General features: G+C 44.9%; 1 protein-coding gene across 7 annotated transcripts in view; it reads right to left on the bottom strand.

Moving 5' to 3' along the window:
* Positions 1–24,709, bottom strand: part of cadm2a (cell adhesion molecule 2a) — a 216,308-nt gene that overhangs the window by 19,171 nt on the left and 172,428 nt on the right. For 6 of the 7 annotated variants that reach the window (XM_027024754.3, XM_027024756.3, XM_081702517.1 and 3 more), the window contains 2 exons: positions 6,279–6,431; positions 2,509–2,646 (listed from right to left, as the gene is read on the bottom strand). In XM_027024754.3, the coding sequence (XP_026880555.1) occupies positions 2,509–2,646; positions 6,279–6,431 (291 nt within the window). Of the gene's footprint in view, positions 1–2,508; positions 2,647–6,278; positions 6,432–8,709; positions 8,957–24,709 lie in introns of those variants that run through there. The other variant, XM_027024757.3, reaches the window with a different exon arrangement.

Here is a 24,709-nt window from a genome sequence, read left to right as displayed (position 1 = left end):
GTGGCCTCTCTTGCCTCATCTCTCCCCCCCCCCCCAGCTCCCGTTTCCATGTCTCTCTACGCAAACTCATTTTGCATATCTGAGATGTGCCGTTTTTATTGAATGCATCCATCACGCTCCAGTGGCACGTGCCGCTGACGAGAGCCTCTGCGGCCGGCGCGTCCCGTTCGGCGCTCACCCCGTATGGCGCTCTCGGCAGCCCGTCGGGAGCCCTCCGCCTCAGAACCACCCAACCCCGGTCCCGCCCCAAATCCGATCCATGGAATCTTGCTTATAAAATCAAGAAATAAAACCCATCCTGGGGCGCGCGACGAACGGAAGGGCCCCTCCGACGTACAGCGGGGCCGACAGCGCGCATCCACCTAAACTAACGTGTAAGCAACACGGCCGAGGAGCGGGGAAAAACGCGGGTTATTTGCGCGAGCTGCCGGGTCGCGCCGTCGGCGCGTGCCACGCGAACCTTTTGTAACTGGAGCGGAACCCGCCCAGAGAAGCCCTCGACAGAACCTCCGGCTCCGACTAACCTCAAAAGGCTCTGTTTCCTTTTCATCACACGCACTTGCATTTCTTTTCCCACCTAAACATATAAAGTTTTCAATAACCGTGGGAGAGGCGGGAGCGACAGCGGCACGGCACCAAAGACGCGCGCGTCACGGGTGTGCCCTTCAAGTCGGGAATAATAGCGTTGCATTACTTAGGTATGCTCATAATTACGTTCGACAATGAGCTTCTCCGGCTGTAGCCTTTGAAAGCCATGCGAGAGAAAGAGAGTGAATTCTGCATCCAATTATAATGGAGGATAGAGGGATGCATGAAGGTGTAAATATTTAGCAGGCTGTTCCGTTGTGACTGACACCTACTTTTGCATCACGCGCCTTCTATAAATGCTCTCCGGTCTCCCGAAAAAAAGGTGTTTACCATCTTAAAATAATCCCAGTTAATTAGAGGAATTCTAATTCTGCTTCACCGAGGATAAACAATTTGATTGTTATTGGGTAGATTGTATCATAAATCTGTCAATACGGGGAGAAAATCAGACTGACGGTTTGCAGCAGGATTTGAACTGAATAAGCTGATTCTCACAGGACTCCATCTACACCATCAGCAATCCCTTGATGAAATATAATTCTATAAAACCTTTTCAGCCTATCAGAAGTAGAGCGACAAATTAAGTTTGATCAATTGTTAATTACAGTTAGGTTAAATGAGTAGACATTTGTCTCTAATCAGACTTCGGCTAAGAGGATCTAGGCATGACTCAAACGTATCAGATTCTCTTAGAAAGCACTGTGAGATGTTAGAATTGCCTTCCATCTTCCAGTTTCCGTTCACCTTTGTGTTCAGGGTGCTAAACACCAGCCGGTAATAACAGATACTCGGTCCCGAAAAGCAGTTTCCAATAGCCACTATTCAGAAGTAAAGTGCTAATAACAAAACGATCAGCACTGCCGCTTCTGCACGGGAGAGACACAGTAATCACCCGGCGTGGGGAAAGTCATCACTAATTAGAACAGCGTTATTTTTAGAAGTGCAAGTGCAGCACTCGAGCGCTCGATGCCTCCTGCTTGCAGCGCTACGTCCTAGACAGAGCCGGTCCCGGGGCCTCACTCACCATTTGTTTGGTCTTCCAACCTTTCACCTGCCCCATTATCAGACAGCAGCGGGACGACAGATCACACTGCTCATGCATTTATGCTGCACATGATACACGCAGCCATTCTCTGTAGGTAGCGCGCACGCTATCGAGATGAGGTTGTTAACCTATATGTTTTTTTTTACATTTGTAAAATATATTTCTGTGCACTGAATGCAAATCTTGTGTGTTCATGAATTTGCACATATATACATTTACATATATTGTATAAACATGGTATATAAGAAAGGTGCAGGCAAAAATGTTGAGTCCACGGATAACAACTGTGCCTAAGCTTGACTGCATCTGTGTAGCACTGAGTGGGTAACTCACAGTTTGAGGAGGCTGCATTACTATGCAGAAATGATCTTCTATCATTATCATTTAACTTTGGAAAAATGACACAATGGGGTCACATATATGACAGCTATTGAGTCTACAGAGCTGAACTATACGTAAACTAATTAGAACCTAATGTGTGGTGGTAAGGTACTGTTACACTGAGCTCATTGCTATAATGACTAAATAATAAACTGCAGTACTTACTATCTTGGCATACTTGCAAGCTCAATCCCCATATAGCAAATTTTGCAACGGTTGCATATAATGTGTGTTTGGTCCCTGTGGCTCCAGAATTGTAGTAATTATGTGTGGACAAGTTATGAACTTAAGAGTGGCCCGTCTTCAACACGAAAGTAGATTTTGCTGGCTTTAGAACATATGGGAGTAAAAGGGGCATATCCATAGGGAAAGGACTCGAAATGTAACAAAGTCTCTAGTTTTTTTTGGCTACACGCAATGAGCCGTTTAATGAATTATTAAACAAGTGGTTAACCGTGATTTAACACACACTGAATTCCTCTGTGGCTCTCTACCTTTGATCTCCTTCTCATTGCGGAACCACCGGATGTCTGCAGCGGGCTTGCTGCCCGAGGTCACACATGTCAGAGTGATCTGGTCACCTTCCATGGCCGGCTTAGTGAAACCGTTGATCTCAGGCTTCTCTGGTACCCCTGGGGTGGGGGGGGGGGGGGGGGGGAGAGAGACAGAATAAAGCAGGGGAACTATTAAGCTACTTTAAAGTTAGCAATCAACAACAGAGTATAAGAGTAGACTGATGTGCTCGTAAAGGGATAGCATAACCCAGATTTATTTTCACTGTGGTCTGTGAAAGCCCTTGAAGGCTGGGGCCTGGTTTTAGTGGACAAAAAGAACCACAGTGGAATGTGAGAGAATGAAAGCTATTTTCTCCCATGCAGCTGTAGAACATAATAACAACCAAAACATTCGATCAGAATTCTCCACTCATCTCTTTCGACTCTCCAGCTTTGCTAGCAGTATTATTATTATTATTATTGCTATTATCCACTAAAGTTAATTTGAATTTGAACCTTTCATTCATAGAGGATGTTTGATTATATTGTGACAGTGTCACAGAGTAAAACGATCTTTGATTGAATGAAGGTTGGGAATTTCGTTCAATTCATCAATCTCAATTTTAACTCCACAGTTATTAGCGTAGCTAAAAAAGAAAACAGGTCTTTATTTTACAGTTCTGTGGGAATTCTTGGTCAAATAAATGACTCGTAGAAAACAGTGTAAATGCCCCCATTCTGGGTGAGCGGCGAGCGTATTCACGCTCTTGCTTTCTTCCTCTGTCTCTCTGGACTAACGTCACGCACGTCTAAAGCATGTAAAGGCTCCTGAGTTTCAGATGAAAGATTTAAGGCTCCTCTGAGAAGCAAGAGACACAAATACGGGAAATCAATAGGAATCATCATTTGGAAAAAAACCAGGAGATATTGGGTTCTTTTGGATTGCAGAGGAGTTCTGCGAAACGTACTGCCCCCCGAGGGCACCGCTTGGTGATCGCGCTCCTAAACAAATATATCAAGAGCAGAAGAACTGCAACACGCAGTTCACATTTACATAACAAACACAAAGCAGAGTCTCAGTGTCCACTGCAGTGTCCTAGTTCTCTTCGGTTTGCGTTGCTTTATTTGATGAGATGGTACAGGTGGAAGTAAAATGTACCAAACAGCGTGCGGGTCAGTGGTAGCTCAGTGCATAAGGTAGTTCACAAGTAACAGGAAGGTTGCCAGTTCAAGCACTGCCACTGCGTGGCCCCTGAGCAAGGCCTTTAACCCTCAGTAGCTCAAGTTGTGTTGAGTCACTATAAATATGCCCTGGCTATGGGGCTGGTTTATTAGCTCTGGGTCCTTTTTTAATAGCACCTTTGCATTATGACAAGGTTACAGAAGCGCAGCATTAATTAGTCTTCTTGCCATGAAGCGATGAAACCTCCTATTGATAGGCTATTAACTAGATTACCAAGTCTTTGCCACCTAAACTTAATATTAGTATCCCAGTCCTTTATTTAATCACTTTTCTTGCAGTGAGGTTAAAAATGTTGGACTTATGATGATGCTCTTGAAAATATTAATCAAATAAATCAAGTGTTAAACTTAACTTTACTCTGCATTATACTACTACTACTACTACTACTACTACTACTACTACTACTACTAATAATAATAATAATAATACATTTCATTTGTTAATCACATTCTTACAAAGTGCTCAACAGTTTAAAAAATAGAGAATATGTAAAAGGATAATGAGCTTTATTACATCCTGAGATCTATAACCTTGAGAAGGTTTTTTGCCAAAAATAAAAAGAAAGTTACAACTATTTATTAAAATAAAGTAAAATATGATGGGCTTAAATAGAAAACTAAAGTTAATTACAAAAAACCTAAATAAAAAATTAATAAAAGATACATTAAAAGAAAGGTGCAAACTAAGAGAACAGAATTTTGAATAATTTAAAAATCAGCCTTCAAGGAAATAAAAGTGCAACTGCAGCAAGTAAAATAAAGTGCATAGTTAAAGCAATATTTAAAAATGCGCAAGGTAAAACCACAGTAGAGGCAGAGAGGTTTGGTTAAAGGCCTTTCAAAACAAAAATGGTCTTAACTTTGTTCCTGAAAGGATTGGCTTTAGCCAGTAGCTACTGCTAAAAATGTCTGAGCACCAACCACCTCAAACTGGAATGAAGTTAAATTAGCCAAAAGACTGACTTCCAGTCCATTAGATTATTAAAATTATGTTAGTGCATATATGATTAATACATAAAAAGATGTGTGTACTGGTGGAAGTAGGTATATTAGTGATCAGATATCAGCCAGAATCAAAGGCAAAACTGAAAAAAACATAACAGTAGTTAGCCATTTTACAGCTTGTATGCTTCTGTTGACATGATGGATTTTGTATTATTAAGGTGTACTGGTTAAGTACAGCTACATTCCATATTAAACATTAGCTACTTGTGCAATACAGTGGAGCTTCATATAGCTTTAGTAAAATAGTAGAGAACCTCACAATCTGATTTCTTATTTCATGTTCATGTTCTTTGTTCACAACATTTCACAAGCATTTAATTGAGCAACATCTGGTCAGGCTGAGCTTCTGGTCTCAGCACGGTCTACACACACCCCTGTTCTATACCTTAAGGCAGAAATAGTAGTGATACAACTTGTAATGAAGTCTGACAACACACTTACTTGCTGAGGTCAAATGAGAACTGTTAGAATGTAATGTGTTTGATTGTGGTCCAATAACCTTGATAATGACTGTCAAAGAAGGATCCGTCTTGTTTTGTAGGGGCTGTCTGACTTTGAAAGCTGTTTTGATTTAAGAATTTACTATTTGCATAAAAATTGAGCAGATAATTATAAGTCTATTAATCACCCTTCTTACATCATTAAACATAGTGAGTAAATTAATTTTACCCACATTCACAATGAGTAGTCTTTAATGTGTGAGCCTTTTCTACTTGCTTGCACTCTCTCTCTCTCTCTCTCTCTCTCTCTCTCTCTCTCTCTCACACACACACACACACACGATGTACACACATCTCTGTAATGATTTTAATGGCATTCTCCAAGTAATTAAAATTAGACTAAGTAATTGAGTAATTGAGTGTATAATTACCTTAGAAATAAAGAATTAAGTAATATGGTGGTGTTGACAATGAAAGTGATATCACAAAAAAGGAACTCTGAAATTGAGTTTGTTTGACTTTTGATTGACAAAAGTAAAGAGGAATGCTGATAGAAGGACCAATTAAAGTGTCTTCTAGGAACTTCTGGGACTGGCTGTGACCAGGTGGATCTGTTTCATTAAACTCAGATCACTGATAGCATTACATTTGGAGCACCCCTGTGACTTGATGAGGTAAAAATCTAATTATCTACCAACTCTTAAAAAAAAGACCCCTAACTGAATTTGGCTGCATTTTGTGATGGTGATATTGCGTTCCTGTCAAGCCTTTCATAGATTTCTGAACTCATTAAAATGGATTAAAAATTCTGTAACAATAAAACAATGTAACATAGACCTAAGATGTAAAAAATGACAATTCCTGGCTGCCTATAAAAATACTTTGAAGTTAAAAGATATTTAACTGTTTCACTGCTGGGTTTTCTCAGTCTCAATTTATATAATCATATTTAGCTCAAAGAAATCCAGACAACCAACAACTGATTGAACTGTTCCTAACACCAGAAACAACCCATAAAAAAACTGTGGTTCATGCACTGCTAAATGGAGTCATGTGCGGAATGGTGGGCTGCACAGCTCTTACCCAGTACGGTCAGGTAGGCCTTGGCAGTCTTCACGGGCATAGTGAACAGGGAGCAGGTGTAGAGGCCTTCGTCCGCCAGCGTGGCCTCACGGATGCTGATAGTGAGTTCCTGCCAGGAGGCCCGAACCAGGTCGATTCGGTTATCTCTCAGTGCTGTGAGACACACACACACACACACACACACACACACACACACACACACACACACACACACACACACACACACACACACACACACACACATACACACAGGTGGCTGAGTGAGGGCTCTGCTCTGTGTCAGAAACACACACCAATGCCAAATCTGGAGTCAGGAACGCACACGCACACACACACACACACACACGCACACACACACACACCTACATACACATTCTAATGTACAAAATGAGAACATGAACAGGTGCATGCACCTGGCAATCCCTCCTTAAAACAATCATTAGGCTGATGTTATGAGAACAATTACTTCATTTGACATCTTTATTAAAAAAAAAAAAAAAAAAACCTCAACAAATCTCTCAATACCAGCATCCAACATCAACTAGGAAATCAGATATTAATAATAATAATAATAATAATAATGATAATAATTGCTGTGAATGTTGTCATGAAGTCAAAGGCACTGCTCAGCAGTACTTTAACAGTTCTAACAATTAATTCCCAAAGAACTTGTCCTCCATAATACAAGCACACATAGTGAAGAGGACAAAAATCAATGCCACTACATACTGGCAAAATTATTTTAGAATGGCTTTCAATCAGACAGAGAATGAAATATAGATTACTCCGAGTTTAAATTCCACCATCATTCCAATCAATAAAATTCTTGCGAAAATAAGTGTATGACAGGGATTTTACAATAAAGGTACATGAGAACTCCTCCTCTCTGTCCATTTAAAAAATACTGACAGTTCAATATTCTGCTTCACCTGCATCAACCTTACTGTAATTCTGTATTCAAGCTAGCCTGAATAAAAGTTGAACTTTAATTTTGAGCATTGTTTTGCCAAGGGGAACTCAAAAAGGTACGATGGTGTCATAGTGCTGACAGCTTTTAGGCTGTAATCAATATTGCTTAAGAGAAGGTGGGAGGTTAATGCGTGAGTGGGTGTGATGATAGGGCCATCCTGCTGCCTTGTACCTGGGCAGAGCAACCCTGCCAAGAAAGTATCAAAAACATGTCGCGTGTGAGATCGACCCCGCGGCAGTGTAATTTAATCAGTGGATCCAAGGTCACTCGTCGCGACCTTCTGCTTTACATCAAATTCTCTCAGACATTTCAGGCCTCATTAACGCCCCGTAACGGCCTAAACATGATTGCCTTTATGGATCTCACCCTCTCTAGCTGAAGCGCTAAAGAAAAACACTATCGACCAAAAGGCTGACCCCTTGCTAACCCACGTCTCTGGCATTTGTTTGTTACCATGTCAACCTAAATTGACTCTATTTTGCTTTAAACGTTGATTGCTATATGACATAAAGGTGAAACTCACTGCACCAACCAGGAAATAGTTTTTTTTCCCCTCATGCAGAAACAAAACCAAAGCGTGAGAACAACTGCACAAGTTAAATTAGTAATAAACACAAGTAATATACAACACACACACACACACACACACACACACACACACACACACACACACACACACACACGAAGTATTATTATTTTCTGATTCACCAGAAGTTGAAGCAGCTCTGCTGTTTCTAGTAGTACCTGGTGCTTTCAGAAGTCTGGTAAGGACAGTTTACAGTTCAGTAGGTTCATCAGTTCAACGACCTCAGCACCTGATAACATGGCTTCATCTCAGTGAACCACTTTCTGGAGATCTAACCACTTTCCCTACAGCTGCTAGCACCTGCCACCTGCAGCCTCTCTGCTTACGTCCCCGAGAATTCGACCCCAATGTCCCACAGGCCTTATCCTTACTCCCTAGACCCCTGTGCACCTTGAAGGCACTTCCACTGCACCAAGAGCCTGTAGGCCTGCTCCATGGAGCCCAGTGGGTGGACCTCTTCCTTCCCCAAAGTTATTAAAGGTAATGGCCTTCATTTGGGCAAGCGAGGCCATTCAACACTCTGCTGAACGTGAACTCGCTGGGCAGATCCCCCTTTTTCCGTTTCGCGCTCCTCGCCCACCCGAACTGCGCGTACACTAATAAGGCCACCATTAATGCTAAAGGAGTGCTGACTCCGAACGATCACATGCTTGGGCAGCGCCACTCTCCTCGGTGAAATCTGACCTCTCGGCAGGCTTCGTTCGATTCCGGGAGCCACGGACGCATCGGCGCCTGCTTGCGCTGGTCCCGCGGCACGAAATGTCAGACCCGCCGCGTACATGCGTCTCGGGGATGATGTGGCAAGCGGCGCCTGACACCGGCCACTTTTCATTCCCATCCCCTCGCCCATCCGTCCTTATCCTTATCCTACTTACGGTTTTCATCCCGGCTTTGCCGCCCACATCAGCTGGCGGGATGAAGCGGGAGTAGCGTTCGGTGCCTGCTTCTGTCACTCCTCTAAACGCGGAACAAACAAAGTCTTTGTGAGTTAAACCCAGGCATGTGCGTGGCCGGGGAGTGAGGTTGGGGGGCGGGGGTGGCGTGGGTCTGGAGTGATCCGGGTCCAGCGTGCAGTAAATCCGAGAAGCGGGGGAACGCTCCGTAGAATACAGCTCTGGCATTATGCGCAGAAAGGGAATTACACCAGATCTGCCGCAAATACGCGCTCCCGCCCCGCCATATCTCTGAAAACTTTCTTAATAACACCAATACAACATGCTCCATTTGGAAATGCGTTCAAACAGAAATAGGCTTTCAAAAGAGATCTTTTCCAAGTCAGCCGCAATGCGTTCACCGGAGCAGGGACGGATCACGGGGGACTTAAACTGTGGATGGCCACCACTGGGCCTTGAAGCAGCCGTGGGGCGTACACCTCCCTGATCACAGCGGATGTAGTGCAGTACCGCCCCATGTAGCGCTCTAATGTACAGTATGGCAGCTCCTTCCTCTAACATTTCGGCCCTCGTTACGTTCCGCATGTACGTGCCAGGACAGGCTTCGACATGACATGTGTCTTCGCCCTGTGGCTGCACCTTCACATCCAGGCTGCTGGCATGATGGCTCAGAGTCTGACGTAATCTGACAGAATCATTTATTCAGCAGCAGTCTCATGCCCACCCATGGGGAACAGCTGCTTAATCCAATGACATTGTTGACTGCGCCAATCTTTCAATATGTATGAGGAGGCATTGGACGCACGTGCTCGCACACACCACACACACACACACACACACACACACACACACACACACAAACATCCACATTCACCCACCAAAAAACTTTTGCTAATACCTCAAAATATCTGGGATGGAAAACGCAGATGCCCCCTGATTAAGAAGACATTGAATCCTAAGCAGGCAGACAGTAGCGTTAAATCGCTCTCCCGTGGATCTGGCGCTTTGATAACGTTTCCTGTGGATTTTGCAAAGCACTAGTCTGCTTGCACCAAAGCCGATAATTAATGGAGCTTCTCCTCTAATTGCCTGGGAAGGTCATTAGAAGAGAAGGAAAGAAACAGAGGAGCTTGGGAGAAGAAAGACTTCCTGAGCGCATTATAACTAATGCAATTGTAGTTTTCAAGCCTAAACAGCCCCCTCCCCGCAGTCTCAGTGCTACATCAAAGCCTGCATCCATTCAAATAGCTCCGCTGCACTTAAAAGCAAGGACAGATTGCAGCTTTAATTGCCCTGTCACACATAAGGAAAGGAAACAAAGCGAAAGGTTGCTCGTTTCTCAAGGCTGCGCTGGAGACGAGAGCGAGCCACGAGTCCGCTACCAGACCCGTCGCGCGGAGTCTACACCAAACACTGCGTGGCTCTCCCACTGAAGCTGAGCGACGTTTCCTTAGGGTTCCTATCCGCAAAAACAGGCGAAAAGAGGAGAAAAAAACCCAAAACGAAGTGCTTATGATAATATATCCAAAGAGAAGCGTGGAGAAGGCTTTGTCTTGCGTATGATAATGACAATGAAATTGCGTGGAATTTGACAATCCATTATCATAAAGTTTTTTTTTTTTCCTAACTCATTAACACACGAAGTCCGTTAGGGAAAATACTGTCATCCATTCACTAGTTATTGAAAAGCCATCTAATTAGCATGCATAATTATCTCATAAATTATACCATGATCGATAAATTAGTTAATTCCTCATAATGACTCAGGAATGGAGGCGTAGCATCACATTCACACGGAGTGGGGACCAGAGTGCGGACCGGAGCGGACGAGGGTCAAAACATGCGCACTAAGCTGCTCTTTGGCCAGTCTTACCAGTTGCTAGGCCACAGATCTAAGCTTAACCCTAGTCCAAGGTTAGTCAGGCACTGAAATGTTCCTGCTGCTCTGTGGCTTCTTGGATAACTAGCTAGTGAGCGTGCTCTAATTCACGAGCATTCCTTTCTTCTGAGCTATACCCACGCACGGTCATGTCCACAACGCTCCCCACTGGTGTGCGTTTTCCATTTCGCTTTGTGCTGTTTGTATTTATGGCGTGATATTTGGAGTGATTTTGCACAAAGGTCGCTCGTCGATATGTAGATGATGGGGGACTTAGGGTGGATTAGCCGATATGTTGATGATGGAGGATAGAGCCAAGAATCAATAAGTGTCATAGCTGGGGTTAACGCCCTGTTTTGAATATTCTACTGAGAAAGGCGCAAGGGTGTCCTCTCACCTCCCTGGTACCAAGCACAGGACCCACGCAGAACACGCTCTGAGCACCACTGGCTGGCTGACAAAACATTTTAGATATTAGATATTATAGATATTATTTTGCGGTAAATATTATGCATATTTTACAATACGGTATTTAAGAACACAGTTTTTAGGTGTAATGTCGTTGCTCTGGAATAGCATTCTGACTTTTGGTACTCTGCACAAATCCCAAATGAAGGCAAAACTTTTTTTTATTCATTTGAAAAAAAAAAAAACATTACAAAAGTTCCTTTCCAACATGAAACATGAGAACAGGCCTTAGTGGTTCCTGAGGTTGCTCTGCTCCTCCTAAGTCCTCCTAAAGCCTTTATCTGTCAGTAACACTCACTGCCATCTGAGGGTGTCAGTAACACTCACTGACATCCACTCACTGACATCGTCCATAGGGAGAAATGCCGGGTGTCTCTTTTTTATGAGGCTGCCAGCCAAAATGACAAAATATCACCTCTCCTGCGTCTCAGCGATTACCGCCCCCTCCCAACACACCCACCCACCCCTGCAGTGTGCAGCAGCCCCTCAGCTTTCAGCCCGGCAGACAGACGGTGGACACGGGAAGACTGGGCAGGTGGCGTCTCCCCCAGCTCTCCCCGTCAGGCGGTTTCAGGAACGGGATTTACGTCAGCGTGCTGCGGCCCTGCCAATTCACTCACCTGAACCTGCGCCGGCACGGCCCTGGGAAAAATGACCCTCCGATACGCTCAGAGCTTAAATTGGATCAATCACCCTCAGGGCTACGGAGATACGGGCCGTTATCGTCGCAGTAAATTATGTTACCTTTTTTCGACTAGCATCGGGCATCGTTTAGCCGCGATTTGTATTCCAGGCGCATCGAGGACTCTGCTCCACACATCACTGAAGCATGAATGGGTCTCCCCAGCCGAACACATCTGCCAAGTGATTGAATGGTAATGTTGTTAAACACACCATTCACCAGTTCACACTTGTCTTACACACAGAGAGATGTGACCTAAAAAAGAAACATATTCTTACAGACGCACTGACACCCTAGCACGCGCACACATACACACACGCACACAAACACATGTGCATGCATACACACCCACCCGCCTACACACAGAGGTCCCCAGCCAGGAGGCACGGCAGGTGTTGCGTCTGATACCTCTCCGGGCCAAGTGGAGCTGCCCGGCGAGGGAATTTCCTGCGCCACTGGCTGAGGTGTTGGCACGCCGTCTCTGGGATTTGGGTGTCATTCAAAGTGCAGGCTTTGTTACTGCCTTTCAGGGGGGCCTTCAGAGAACAACAGCAACAACAAACACCGGCCGGATCACGCTGGCCTCCGAGCGCCAACCTGACAGAAAATTGGCCCATTAAAATCTCACTCTGGCCTAGATATTCTGCCTTTGTCTCTGCAGCTGATGTTATGTTGACTCCTTGTTCTCTCCCGAGATGGCTACCGAAGCCTGGAAGTGTCTGTGGTTCGAGGCGAAACCTGAAACCACTGCTTTCAGATTACGTCCCCCAAAGCCGCGGAGTCAAGCGCATGGCTTCCGTCACATCCACAGGCCCCTGTTCTCTCTGCACAAGGGCCATTATGCTTATAGAGTCAAGCTGCACTCCAGGACACGACGTGTGTGTGTGCATCTGAGGGTATCTGAATGACATTTTGGTTACTCTGCCTATATTACATGATTATTTTACAAGATTAAGGTCCTATGACTTACTTTTTAAAATATATGCCATTTCACAAATTTATGCTACATACTTTTATGTATTTTTTACTATACGTATGAAGGTCCACCAATTATAATTTTAACGTCAAAAAGGCAGGTGTTCTATAAGGCATTTGTTTTGAAGTGCCGAGGTGCTTTATTTTGAAGTGGGGTCTGTGTGTCCACTGAGCCAGTCCTGGGTACAGAGCATGCTCGGTGTACAGCCTCGCTGCCTGCCTCCCCCCGCCACTGTGGGATGCTGGGATGTGCTTTTCAGATGTGCTTCCTTTCAAAGCAATGCAAACACTGACATTCTCTCACTGACTGCCTCTGTTCTGCTCTCCCCCTCTCTCTTGTAAACACACACACACACACACACACACACACACACACACACACACGCACGCACACGCACACACACACGCACACACACACACGCGCGCACACACACACACACACACACACACACACACACACACACGCGCGCACACACACAGGTTAGTCAGATAAAAACAGCTATTTATATAATGCCTACCTTGGGGGTTGAAGATTCATAAGAAAAATTAAATCAAAAAGATACAGTTTGCTGCTGTTTTGCTTGCCAGTTAGAACATGGCTTCACACACCAAAATCAAAGCATTAATGAATATACTCATGCCAGTTTCTTTGTTCTTATTAAATTCTCACCTGAGAAGTAGATTGTTTTGGCAACTGATACACTGAGCATATGAGTAAAGCCTTATGCAGCATAATGCCATAGAAGGAAACTCAAGTTATCCATCTGAGAGCCTCTGAGAAAAGACCACATCACCACAATTAACCACTGCTAGCTAACAACTGTGTTGCCTGGTTTTACCTTCTCCTCAGTGCACCTCCTAAAGGCTCAAATTATAATGGCAGTAGAGGAAGGAAGAAATGAAATGCTGGTGTTGGGGAAGTCAGCCCTGAATATAAACTTTTTTCACCCCCGTAAGTCTAACAATGCCCCGGGTAACTTCCCAAGAACTGCATTCGCCTTGGGGAGCGTGAGTGATATTTCTCAGCAGTTTGCACTTTCTGTGAAGGAATGAGGGAGGGTGGGGTGGCTGGTGAGGAGGGGTGGGTTTGTGTGGGTGAGGAGGGGTGGTGCTCTCTCCTCGGGCCCATGCACCTGCCGTGTGTGCAGAGAGGCTGGTAATGAGGACCTGTCGGTACCTGGATCTGCTCCACGGCAGAACGCTGGCAGGCAGTCGAAGGGAGAGAAGGAGGAAGTCTTCTACCCGTCACTGTATGCTAATTCCCCCCTTATTACCTTAACAGCTGCGGCGTTTGAAACCTCACACCTGGCCACCGCACACACACCATGCTGAGTGCTGGCAATCCTGTTTAGCTGACTATCACCACATAAGCAGAACACACACACACATACACACACATATATATCTGTATATACATCTGACAATGTATATACAGTGCCTCCAAGTAATATTCAACCCCCTGCAGATTTTGCAAATTCAACAAGTTGTAAATAATTTAGAGCCTTCAAACTTTGAACAAGAGTAGCATTTATTAACATACACCTAAATATTACAAACAAAAAGTACAAGTTGCTCGATTAAATTATAATACATTTTAAACATAAAAATTAGGGTAAATTATCATTCAACCCCTTAGGTTTTGTGGAATAACCCTTGTTTGCAATTACAGCTATGAATCGTTTTTTATAAGACCTGATCAGGCTGGCACAGGTTTCTGGGGTAATCTTGGACCACTCCTCCATGCAGATCTTCTCCAAGTTGTCTAGGTTCTTTGGGCATCTCTTGTGAGCAAAGCTTGAGCTCCTTCCACAAGTTTTCAATTGGGTCAAGGTCAAGGTCAAGGCCAAGGTCAAGGTCAAGGCCACTGCAACACCTTGATCTTAAACCAGGCCTTGGATTTCTTTGCCATGTGCTTGGAGTCACTGTCCTGTTGGAAGATGAAATGATAACCCATCTTAAGATCCATGATGGAGGAGCAGAGAAGGCAGCCCCACAGGATGAAGCTGCCACCACCATGCTTGACTGTAGGGATGGTATTCTTGGGGTCGTATGCAGTGCCGTCCTCTCGCCAAACGCCCCGGGTGTGGTCGGCACCAAAGACCTCGATCTTGGTCTCATCAGACCAAAGAACCTTGAACCAGTGTGCCTCAGAGTCCACCAAGTGATCATGAGCAAACTTTAGATGGGCCTTGACATGACGCTTTGAAAGTAAAGTTACCTTACGGGCTCACCTGGAAAGGAGACCATAAGTAAGTATGTTACTTATGGTATTTATTGAAACCAATGTCCCCACCGCCATGAGATCTTCCCAGAGCTCCCTCCTTGTTGTCCTTGGGTCATCCTTGACCGTTCGGACAAGCCTGGCCTCAGAACGGGAGGAAACTTTGAAAGGATGTCCAGGCCGTGGAAGGTTAACAGTAGTTCCATAAGCCTTCCATGTCCGGATGATGCTCCCAACGGTGGAGACAGGTAGGCCCAACTCTTCGGAAAGAGTTTTGCACCCCTTGCCAGCCTTGTGACCATCCACAATTTTGTCTCTGATGGCCTTGGAATGCTCCTTAGTCTTTCCCATGTTGACCATGTATGAGTGCTGTTTGGGGACGGGCTTTTATAGATCATTGTTCTTAATACCTCAATTACTTCTGAACACTTGAGGGAACCAAACAATATTCTGGTGGTTTGAGGGGTTGAATAATAATTGACCCTCTCGTAAACTTTAAAAAAATAATAAACAGAGAAGTAACATTATTGTTTACTGCCCATCTATAGTCCAAATTTCACAAGTTAACTCCAAATGTATAAACCTGCAGGGGGTTGAATACTATTTGGAGGCAGTGTGTGTGTACACACACACACACACACACACACACACACACACACACACACACACACACACACACACATATATATATATATATATATATATATATATATATATATATGCACACACGCACACATCTATATATCTCTCTTTCTCTATATATATTATATAGTGTATATCTTTCTTATATTGGAGGTTCTCTCTCTCTCTCTCTCTCTTTCTCTCTCTCTCTCTTTATATATATATATATATATATATATATATATATATATATATATATATATATATATATATATATATATATATATATATATAGCCCACACTTTTTCCTCCTTGGTAGATTGATGCCATGGGCTGAGGCCAGCTATAAAAGGCAGCCTTAATTCCTTGTGTTTAGCCTGGGGTGCCTCTCCTTCCCAAGAAGCCAGGCCATGCTACTTTATGGGGTGGCCGTGCTCAGGAAGCTGGGGGATTTATGACAAGGCTGTGTTTTCTGAGGAAGCACTCCAGCAATTTGAAATAACCTCCTTTCCCCACTGTCATAAAACAAACATAAAACACAGCCTCTGTCATTCCACATGTCCAGTAAGTAAAACTTTACATTGGGAGAAAATACATCTTCTCTATATAGCGGTACTTTTTTTCCCTCACCCAAAAAAGTTAACTTTCATCAAAGAGTGAATAGGTACCAAATTTAGCTTCCAAACTTAAAAAAATCACCTGCAACTCAAGTCAGGCATGGCAGATTTCAAATGCATCAAAGGCTTGACTAATAGATTTCAGAGTAGGATTCAGAGTAAAGTGAAGAGCAGAACAGGGGGATGGATACAGCTGAATAATAAATCTGCTTGCCTCTGGAGTTTCATATTCACAAGACTGCTCCGTGATTACATTTGGGCACCAGCCTGACCTTTTCCCAAGCTGGTCACCCCCAGTGCACATTTGGAACATCGGAATGGAAAAAAAAAAATGCCATAACACATTCCAATAAATGTGCCTTATCGAAGGGAGAAGCCTGCTAAGGTGTAACGTGGCTAACCCCTGGCTTCGAACAACCCTATAATAAAATCCCATCACATTTAGGAGAATTTCAAGGAAAGCATAAAATAACTGGATGAAAATCTATCCATGGATGAAAGCAATTCTCGGGAAGCATAAGTGTCGGGCTGGTTACGGCGTGGATGTGCAGCTGGCCCTGTGAAGGACAGCAGGAAGGGCAGTTGATTTTCCGCTATTATAAATATATCATTGTGTGTTATTGTCAACGCTAGCTGCTGATTTGTATAATCGGCGGTGGCGGATGTCTCCTTTGTGGACTAACGGCTGCAGGGTGAGGGGAGTGGTGTGGAGTCGAGCCCTGTTCTGCTAAACGGAGCGCTTTCGCCTTCCCCTGCACGCCAGCCGTGGGGGGAACAGGCCGGCACTCCCCGGGCCTGAGCCCACAGTGTGAGAGGGACCGTTTCTTAATGAGCGGCGCAGTGCGAAGAAAGGCAGAAAAGACAGGGAGTGAAGCTTGATGGATGCGAGGAGAAAGCTAGTGAGGGAGTGAGAGAGCGAGAGAGAAACAGAGTGACAGAGAGAAACACAGAGGGTGAGTTATCCACTAACACTGAATCACGCAGTAGTCACAGTCATGAATGAAGTGCATGTAGGCTTTTAACAATTCACATTCATTGCACATAAACATATCTCTAATACACGCAATAAATATCAAACACAGCCCTGCTCCCACGGCCAATATTTTACAGGAATTCCATGAATTATTCATGCATTATCGAACCTTATGGCTTTTTTCAGGAACCATGTCGCATAAACGTTCGCAGCTATGACGAAACACGAGTGTCACAATTCAATCCATCATTTCATGCAACTCCAGCAGTGAAAACTGATTATTGATCAAAATGGTTAGGATTCATTTAAACAAGTGGCAGGCTACTCTTGTTCTTCAGGAAACCACATCCACCCTTGCAGTCAGCGTAAACATGCACGCGAAACTTACGTGGGAAGAGTGTCAAAAAAGGCCAAACTATGTGACGCGTAGCACCGAGCCGCAGCAGGTGTGTGTGTGCGGTGAATATCGGGGGCTGCGTAGGCACCGCGCACAGGCTGGACGATGATTTCTGCCCCTCATATTTTATGCATTTCTGCTTTTTCCTGTCGTAGGAAAACACATATTGTGCTCCCTCACCCCAGGCTGCCACGGCGCTGAGACCATGTCACAAGGAGAGAAAGGAAGATGGAAAGAAAGAACACAAGCAAGTCTTTATAGGTAGTGTGACACGCGGTCCGGCATGCTTGGCTGGGCTCTCAGACTGTGGAGCTGAACGTTGTGGCTGGGTCTGGTCTGAAGGTCGACTTTGCTTTTGGTGATGGTGTCAGGAGAATGGGGAGACAGAGTGATGAAGATGGAGAGCGACAAGAGAAGAGGAGCAGTGAAAGGTGGGGGGAGAGAGAGAGAGGGAGAGGGAGAGAGAGAGAGGGAGAGGGAGAGAGAGAGAGAGAGGGAGAGAGAGAGAGAGAGAGAGAGAGAGAGAGAGAGAGAGAGAGAGAGAGGGAGAGAGAAGGCTTGTTGATGGTTCTCTGGCTGGAAAACAGCAGTATTTTAATCGGGTCAGTGTAACGTGGGTGAGCAGAACAGACTGCGCGTCCAGGCTGACTGTGGCAGCAACACTCTGTTTGTCTGCACAAAAGGCTTTGACTCACTGAAGTGTCAAACATCAGTTTGTGCCTCAGAACTTTAAAAGCTCTGGTATGTGATATTGTGCCAGTATATGCAGAGTCAAATGCTTTATATAAGCACCAAGTATTGTTTAGAGGTGAACTACTAATGGAGGTTTGTTGCTGTACACACACACACAAACACACACACACAGACAGAGCATATATATAATATATAATCAAAATTAGAGAACAACACAATTTCCTAAATGTTAAGGTCACTGTCCTATGTGAATTTATCCTAACAGGAGTAAAACAGTATTTTAAACTGATTTCATGAGTTGTATATATTCTAAAGCGCAGTATTAAAAACTTAAATGAGATAACTGAAAAAGAACACTAATCAAATTTAGAGAACACTTTCAGATACCTGCAAATTATTGGTGTTAATCTGGCACCTGGTGCTAATTTCCTTAATTATCTGTTAAACCCTATTTAACTGGCAGCCTAACTTTTCACTGACTTTGCAAGATGGTGAGCTGTTTAAAAGTGAATGAAACCCTCTGGCAACAGGTTGTCCAGATGAAGGCCAAAGGGGTGACCCTATCAGCCATAGGAAGAGAAGTTAGTTGTTCCAAGTCTGTGATTTCTGGAATATTGCATCTTTACAAAATCACAAACTCATTCCAAGTCCCCCCAAAAGGCTGGTCGCCCACGAAAGACAAATGCAAGAGAAGACAGGATAATGCGGAGACTCTCCATGGGTAATCGGTTCAACACTGCAGCTGGAATCGCTCGCCGGTTCAGCACTGAACAGGGTGAGGATCTGTCTCCTCATACAGTGTCTCGATGTTTAAGAGCATTTGGACTGAAAGCCTACGCTGCAGTGACCAAACCTCTCATTAGCAGAAAGACTCAAAAGGCTAGACTAACATTTCTGAGGGGCATGTTGTGTGGACAGAGAAGTGGTCCAGAGTTCAATTTAGTGATGACAGCAAGTTTATTTTATTTGGGTCTGATGAGAAACATTGTTCGTCGACAAAGTGGGGAAAGACTGAACCCAAAGTGTGTAAAGAAGTCAGTGAAAGGTGGAGGAGGAAGTGTCATGGTTTGGGGAATGTTTTCGGCAGCAGGAGTTGGTCCTCTCATACAGCTACATGGCAGAGTGAAGTGTGTATCAGAACCTTCAACACGTGGTTCCTTCCTTGCGTTCATCACTCAATCAGCCAGCAATTTTCATGCAGGACAATGTTCCCCATCACACAGCAAAAGGAGTAAAGCAGTTCCTTGAAACGGAAAACATTGAAACAATGAAATGGCCAGATCAGAGTCCTGATCTAAACCCAACAGAAAACCTCTGAAATATTCCTTGGTGACAAAGTTGTGGCCAAGAAACCCACAACAGTCACTGAACTCTGGAAGAGACTGCAAGAAGAGTGGACCAAAATCACACCAGAGCAGCGTGAGAGACTAGTGATGTCCTGTGGCCGAAGTGATGTCCTGTGTGCTGAAGTCATTCAAAGCAACGGCCCATACACTTCCTACTGACTGGTGACTGTTGCAACCTTCAGAAAATGTAGTTGTAATCTCTGTGCTAGTCATTGCTGTTTTAATTGTCGTCATTGTGTTTTCTGTAAAATAAAGGTTTTATGTTGAAACACTGTTTTGTTTTTTTGTAAAACACAGTTCTAGTGGCATACCCCTAACAAAATCCTTCAAATGTTGACCAATGAAGATGACGTTATTTCTGCAAAAATCGTGTTCATAAATTGTTCTCTAATTTTGATCTCCAGTGTATATACAGATTTAAGGCCAAACATCCATTTTCTGTGATCAAGTGTCTGCTGAGAGCTCTGTAAAGCAGTGATGGGGGACAACAGCAGGTGGCAGCGTGCCTCTCTCTAACCTGTTGGCTTGTCTTTCTTGTTTATGGGTGTGGGTCTGGCATTAAAAGGGAACGAGGAAATGTAAGGGAAGCCAGGCACAGGACCCGCCGGTGCCGACGCGCGCCTAAGGACCCGCTCCCTCTAAGCCTCACCATTTCACAATATCCTGCTCTGCTGAGCATTTTTAATGAACACGTAACAGAAGCAATTAGGAGCATGATGGCATTTCCCTTTTTTAGAGACTAATTAAAGCGCAGGTTTACACGGTGACCCGGGCTCCGCCGCAGGTAAACGGCCAATTCTCTCACCCAGTGTTGCTGTGGCTTGATGAGAAGGTGGGGGAAAAAGAACGAAGTTAAACAAGATGGGGTGGGTGGGAGGGTTGGTGTGCACCCCAACACGCTCATCACTTATCCTCTGCAAACATGCACTTACACGGGCCATAAATAGTGAGAGATGATGTAATGAAGGCGGTAAGGAATAATGTGTCATCCGGGGCAGAGCGGTGCAGCGTGGGACAGGCAGGCTCAGGAAGTGTCTGTCATATGCCGCTGACACAGACATATTACCGAAACGCACCGATGAGCGGGAGCTGAAGTGTGGCCATGGTAATCCATCAGTTGGTAACGTTTCATTCATACGGCACCGCTGGCTCACTAGAAGTCTTGTTCCTAAAGATGAACAGGAGATGCAGGGCACTTAAATTAAGTTAATGTAATATTACTCGCATCCAATGGCATCAATATGAGCATTACAGTAGGAGCATTTCTGGGATCTTTGTAAGGTATGACCACACACACACACTCTTTTGATGTCCTGCTGGCCTCTGTGCTCATCAGAGTTACGCATGGTCCCAATCCACATGGTGATGAGTGAAAAATAAGGAGAAAACTAGTTACTACTTAGCAGAGCTTCATCTCAAATTGCGAAAACCTTTCTGAAACATCTCAGAACCATCAGCAGAGAGAAACATCAGAACCTTTTTTTAAAAAACCCCTCGGAACCTTAAGCAGACAGAAACCTCGGAAGCTTTTCCATTCAGCAAAGCATACCGGTGGAGGTCTCTGTACCCAGCGCTCCACAATGCCAAATTTGGGAATATTCTCCTGATAAGCTGTGAATTAAAACTTCTGTCACGGCAAAACGTCTCTCGAATCGAAGCCATTAAGTGCGAGTCTTCTCTTAAGACCGGGCCCCGTCAGCCCTAGAACAAACAGTGGAGACGAAGGTAAGCCGTAATCAATGCCATCACTGACACGAGCCCGTGGATGAGACTCATTCAATAACATTAACAAATAAGCCGGCAATAAGGGCCATTATGCACTAAAGAAGCCAGAGAACGGATAGCCCACATTGATCGCTGCCCTAATGCCGTGCTATCCTTCTTTTCAGAGCCTCTCCTGTCTCTGTAATTGCTTTAATATATGAGGAAAGTGGGTGGTCTGCCTCACATGCTATCAGTCATGCCCCTCGGCAGGGCACCAGGAGGGTGGGGGGGGGCAGAGGAAGGGCAGGGCGGGGAGGTGGGGTCAGCAGTGTCCTGTTGGCTTTCCCAACGATGGGAAAGATAAAGTGAAGAGAAACAAGAGAGCACCTCGGGGGGGTGTTCCCATTAATTAATGAGCTCGTTAGGAGTTATTGCATGGGAGCTGTCGTACATTTGATACACAGCAAACACGTTGGCTCTTAATTTTTAATATGGCCTTGTGTTTAATTTTTTTTTCTGGGATTTTAAATTTTTTTTTTTTATTTTATACATGCTGGTACAAGTTTGTCCATGTTTAAAACCAACGAACACTTGTTGGTGTTCCAGTAATTAACGTAAATGTGAATTTAGCATATGTTTCTCCATGCTCTAATGAGTTCCCTACATTCTCCCTGAGTGCTAGCAGGAGATCTCTCATGGACCACAACAGTCATTCATTAGTGGGATATTAAGACCATACAGAACCGAGTATGGAATGTGATCTTCACTTTATTTGCTTTCTGATATGCCTCTACCCCTTTCTGAGTAGCATTTCTCATGAAAAACCCCATAGTTAGCTGACAGTCTGCTGGGTTCTGTTCCACAGAACATCGTTTTAGTAAGAGGATACAATCAGGTTAATGGTAAAAGCTATGACTTGCCTTCATCTAAGTGCTGAGGGGTATATCTTGCCCTGTGGCATCGTAGGCAGAGGTTTTAGCCCTGTGTTGATGTGGGCTGAGATGTGATTGGATCCCGCGGTGTAGTGGGCAGAGGTGTGATTGGACCATGTGGTGTAGTGGGCAGTGATGTTATTGGCCATGTGGTGTAGTGGGCAGAGATTTGATTGGATCCTGTGGTGTAGTGGGCAGAGACATGATTGGACCCTATGGATTAGAGGGCAAAGATGTGCGGGGATGTGTGGTGTTATGAACTGAGATGTGATTGGACCTGTGGTAAATGGAGCAGAGATGTCACAGGGCTTCCGTTGTAGAGGCCTGAGATATAATTGGACCTTGAGTCAAGATGTCACCAGGCCCCGTGGTGCTGGTGGGCTGGGTGACAGAGCCATACTGTGTCTCAGTGGGACATCTCTGCCTTCTCAGAGATCAACAGAGACACCCTGTAGCTTTTCACATCACATATGGACCTTTCCTCATCACACACACACACATAGTATAACAAGGCTGTCATGACTCTACAACAGACATCATCTTGTTCCTAGAAACCATTGCAATGAAAATGGTTACTATGGATTCTATTACCTACACACAGCCAATCTCACACTAAAACGTTTGGACGTTGAAAGGAGCACATCACATTGTCCCCTGTGACAGTTCATGAGAAAAGTATGGCGAGCACACACACACACACACACACACACACACACACACACACACACACACACACACACACACACACACACCTCTCATTCCGTCTCAGATTATGGAATTCAAATAATGCAGAGAAAAAAAATGCTTCATTTTCGATTCTGTTATCCCAAGACATTACACCTGAAAGGATTTTGTCTTTTTTTGCCTGCCTTTCTTTTCTGGATGATAGAATATGCTCTTATCTGTGTTTGTGAGTGTGTACAACCCTGGAGCTCAAAGCCAAGCCAAGGAAACATAGGGGGAAAAATGGATTTGCAACCTGTGAGATGTTTTCACTCTGTGTCAGGGGAAATCAGAATTAGGGGAAATCAGTGTCTCTTAATCAGCCGGGGGTGGTGGGGTGGTGTGGGGGGAGTTGTTTTTTAAACCCCGCTGCACTGGACCGCAAAACCTCACAGAAATGACTCTGCGCAGGGTGGCACGGCAGAGCCCAGCACGCTGTCGCAGCAGCGTGGAGACAAAGCACGATGGGATCTGTCCTGCCGTCAGCAAGAGCGCTTACACGCCACCCAGATGCCTGCGTTTCAATTAAAGTGGAGTGTGGCTGTGGGCCTCGGGGCCTCCTGACAAACACCAACACACACCACGATGATAAACACAGCCTATATATGTACAGAAATCCTCAGAGGGTTCTTTCGGACAGTTATGAGCCTGTATGATTCATATGCCGCTATATTAAGCTAATTCGACCAAGGCTGGCTTGATATCGGCTAAAGTGGCCGGCAGCCTCAGAGGGGAGCGGGGCTGAGTTTTCAGCTGTGGGCTCTCTCCTGCTCTGACTCAGCGCCGCGTCTGCCTGGCCGAGAGGTTTGCGCACGCTCCCCCGTCAGCTCCTCTGTGACTCCCGTTCCTCTTTGAAGGGTTATAAACGAGAGACGATAAAGTGGGTTGATGTCTTTGCCGGTTTAGCTTTAGCTTTGTTACCGAGTTTTGGCTTACTGGTTTAAAACTGCACTTTTACAGACTTTGAACTGGCAGCTCCGTGTGTAGCATTGCTAAAAAAGATTTCTTCCCATGGAAATGGAAGTATTTTAGTGCAATGCAAAAATTCCTGGGTTTCTCCTTATCTCTGCTGCTGCGTGCTTCTCCGTTATTCAAGCTGCCATTTAAACAGCGTCCCAAGTGTCAGAACACGAAACTACTCGGCACATGTGACGCAGAGCTTGCAACGCCAGATGTTGTTCTGTTTGTGTTTTTTGTTTTTTGAGGTTTTTGTTGTTGTTGTTGTTGGGGGATTTTTCGGACTTCACTGAGTCCTGTGCCAGAAACACCCGCCAGCTAAATTAGGAGAAGGGGAAAAAAAGGCTAATTATGCACCGAGAGCAGAGGAGCCGGTCTTGATGCGTGAACTAACCGACGCGAGGGCTGAACCCTTGCCTAGACCCTCACCCCAAACCTCCGCACCGAGCTGCGTTCCGCAGCAGACACAGATCCGGGCAGCCTCCGCGGACTCGGGGCCCCATTCGAATGTTCGCTGGCGAGATAAAAGTAGCCACTGAAGGGCAGCCAAACGCATGAACAAGCCAGAATCTAATGAAGAGAACAGGAAGGAAATTATATTGTAGGAGTTAGGCAGGTCTGCTGAACAATGGGGAGTGGGGAGGTGTGGAGAGACAGAGGGAGAAGAGAGAAGGCAGTGTAAAGAGAAGGTAGAGATGGAGAGGGTGTGAATGTGTACGACAGTCTTGAGTGCTTGAGAAGCCGGGGAAGTTAAGTGGCAGCTAAGGCGGCAGAAGGGTACGCGTGCACACACA

The sequence above is a fragment of the Electrophorus electricus genome, chromosome 19 (genome assembly GCF_041902795.1).
Source record: "Electrophorus electricus isolate QZ-2024a chromosome 19, ASM4190279v1, whole genome shotgun sequence".
In the NCBI taxonomy this organism is placed as follows: Eukaryota; Metazoa; Chordata; class Actinopteri; order Gymnotiformes; family Gymnotidae; genus Electrophorus; species Electrophorus electricus.
Note: the sequence above shows the minus strand (reverse complement) of the source record. Positions and strands in the feature narration are given on the sequence as shown.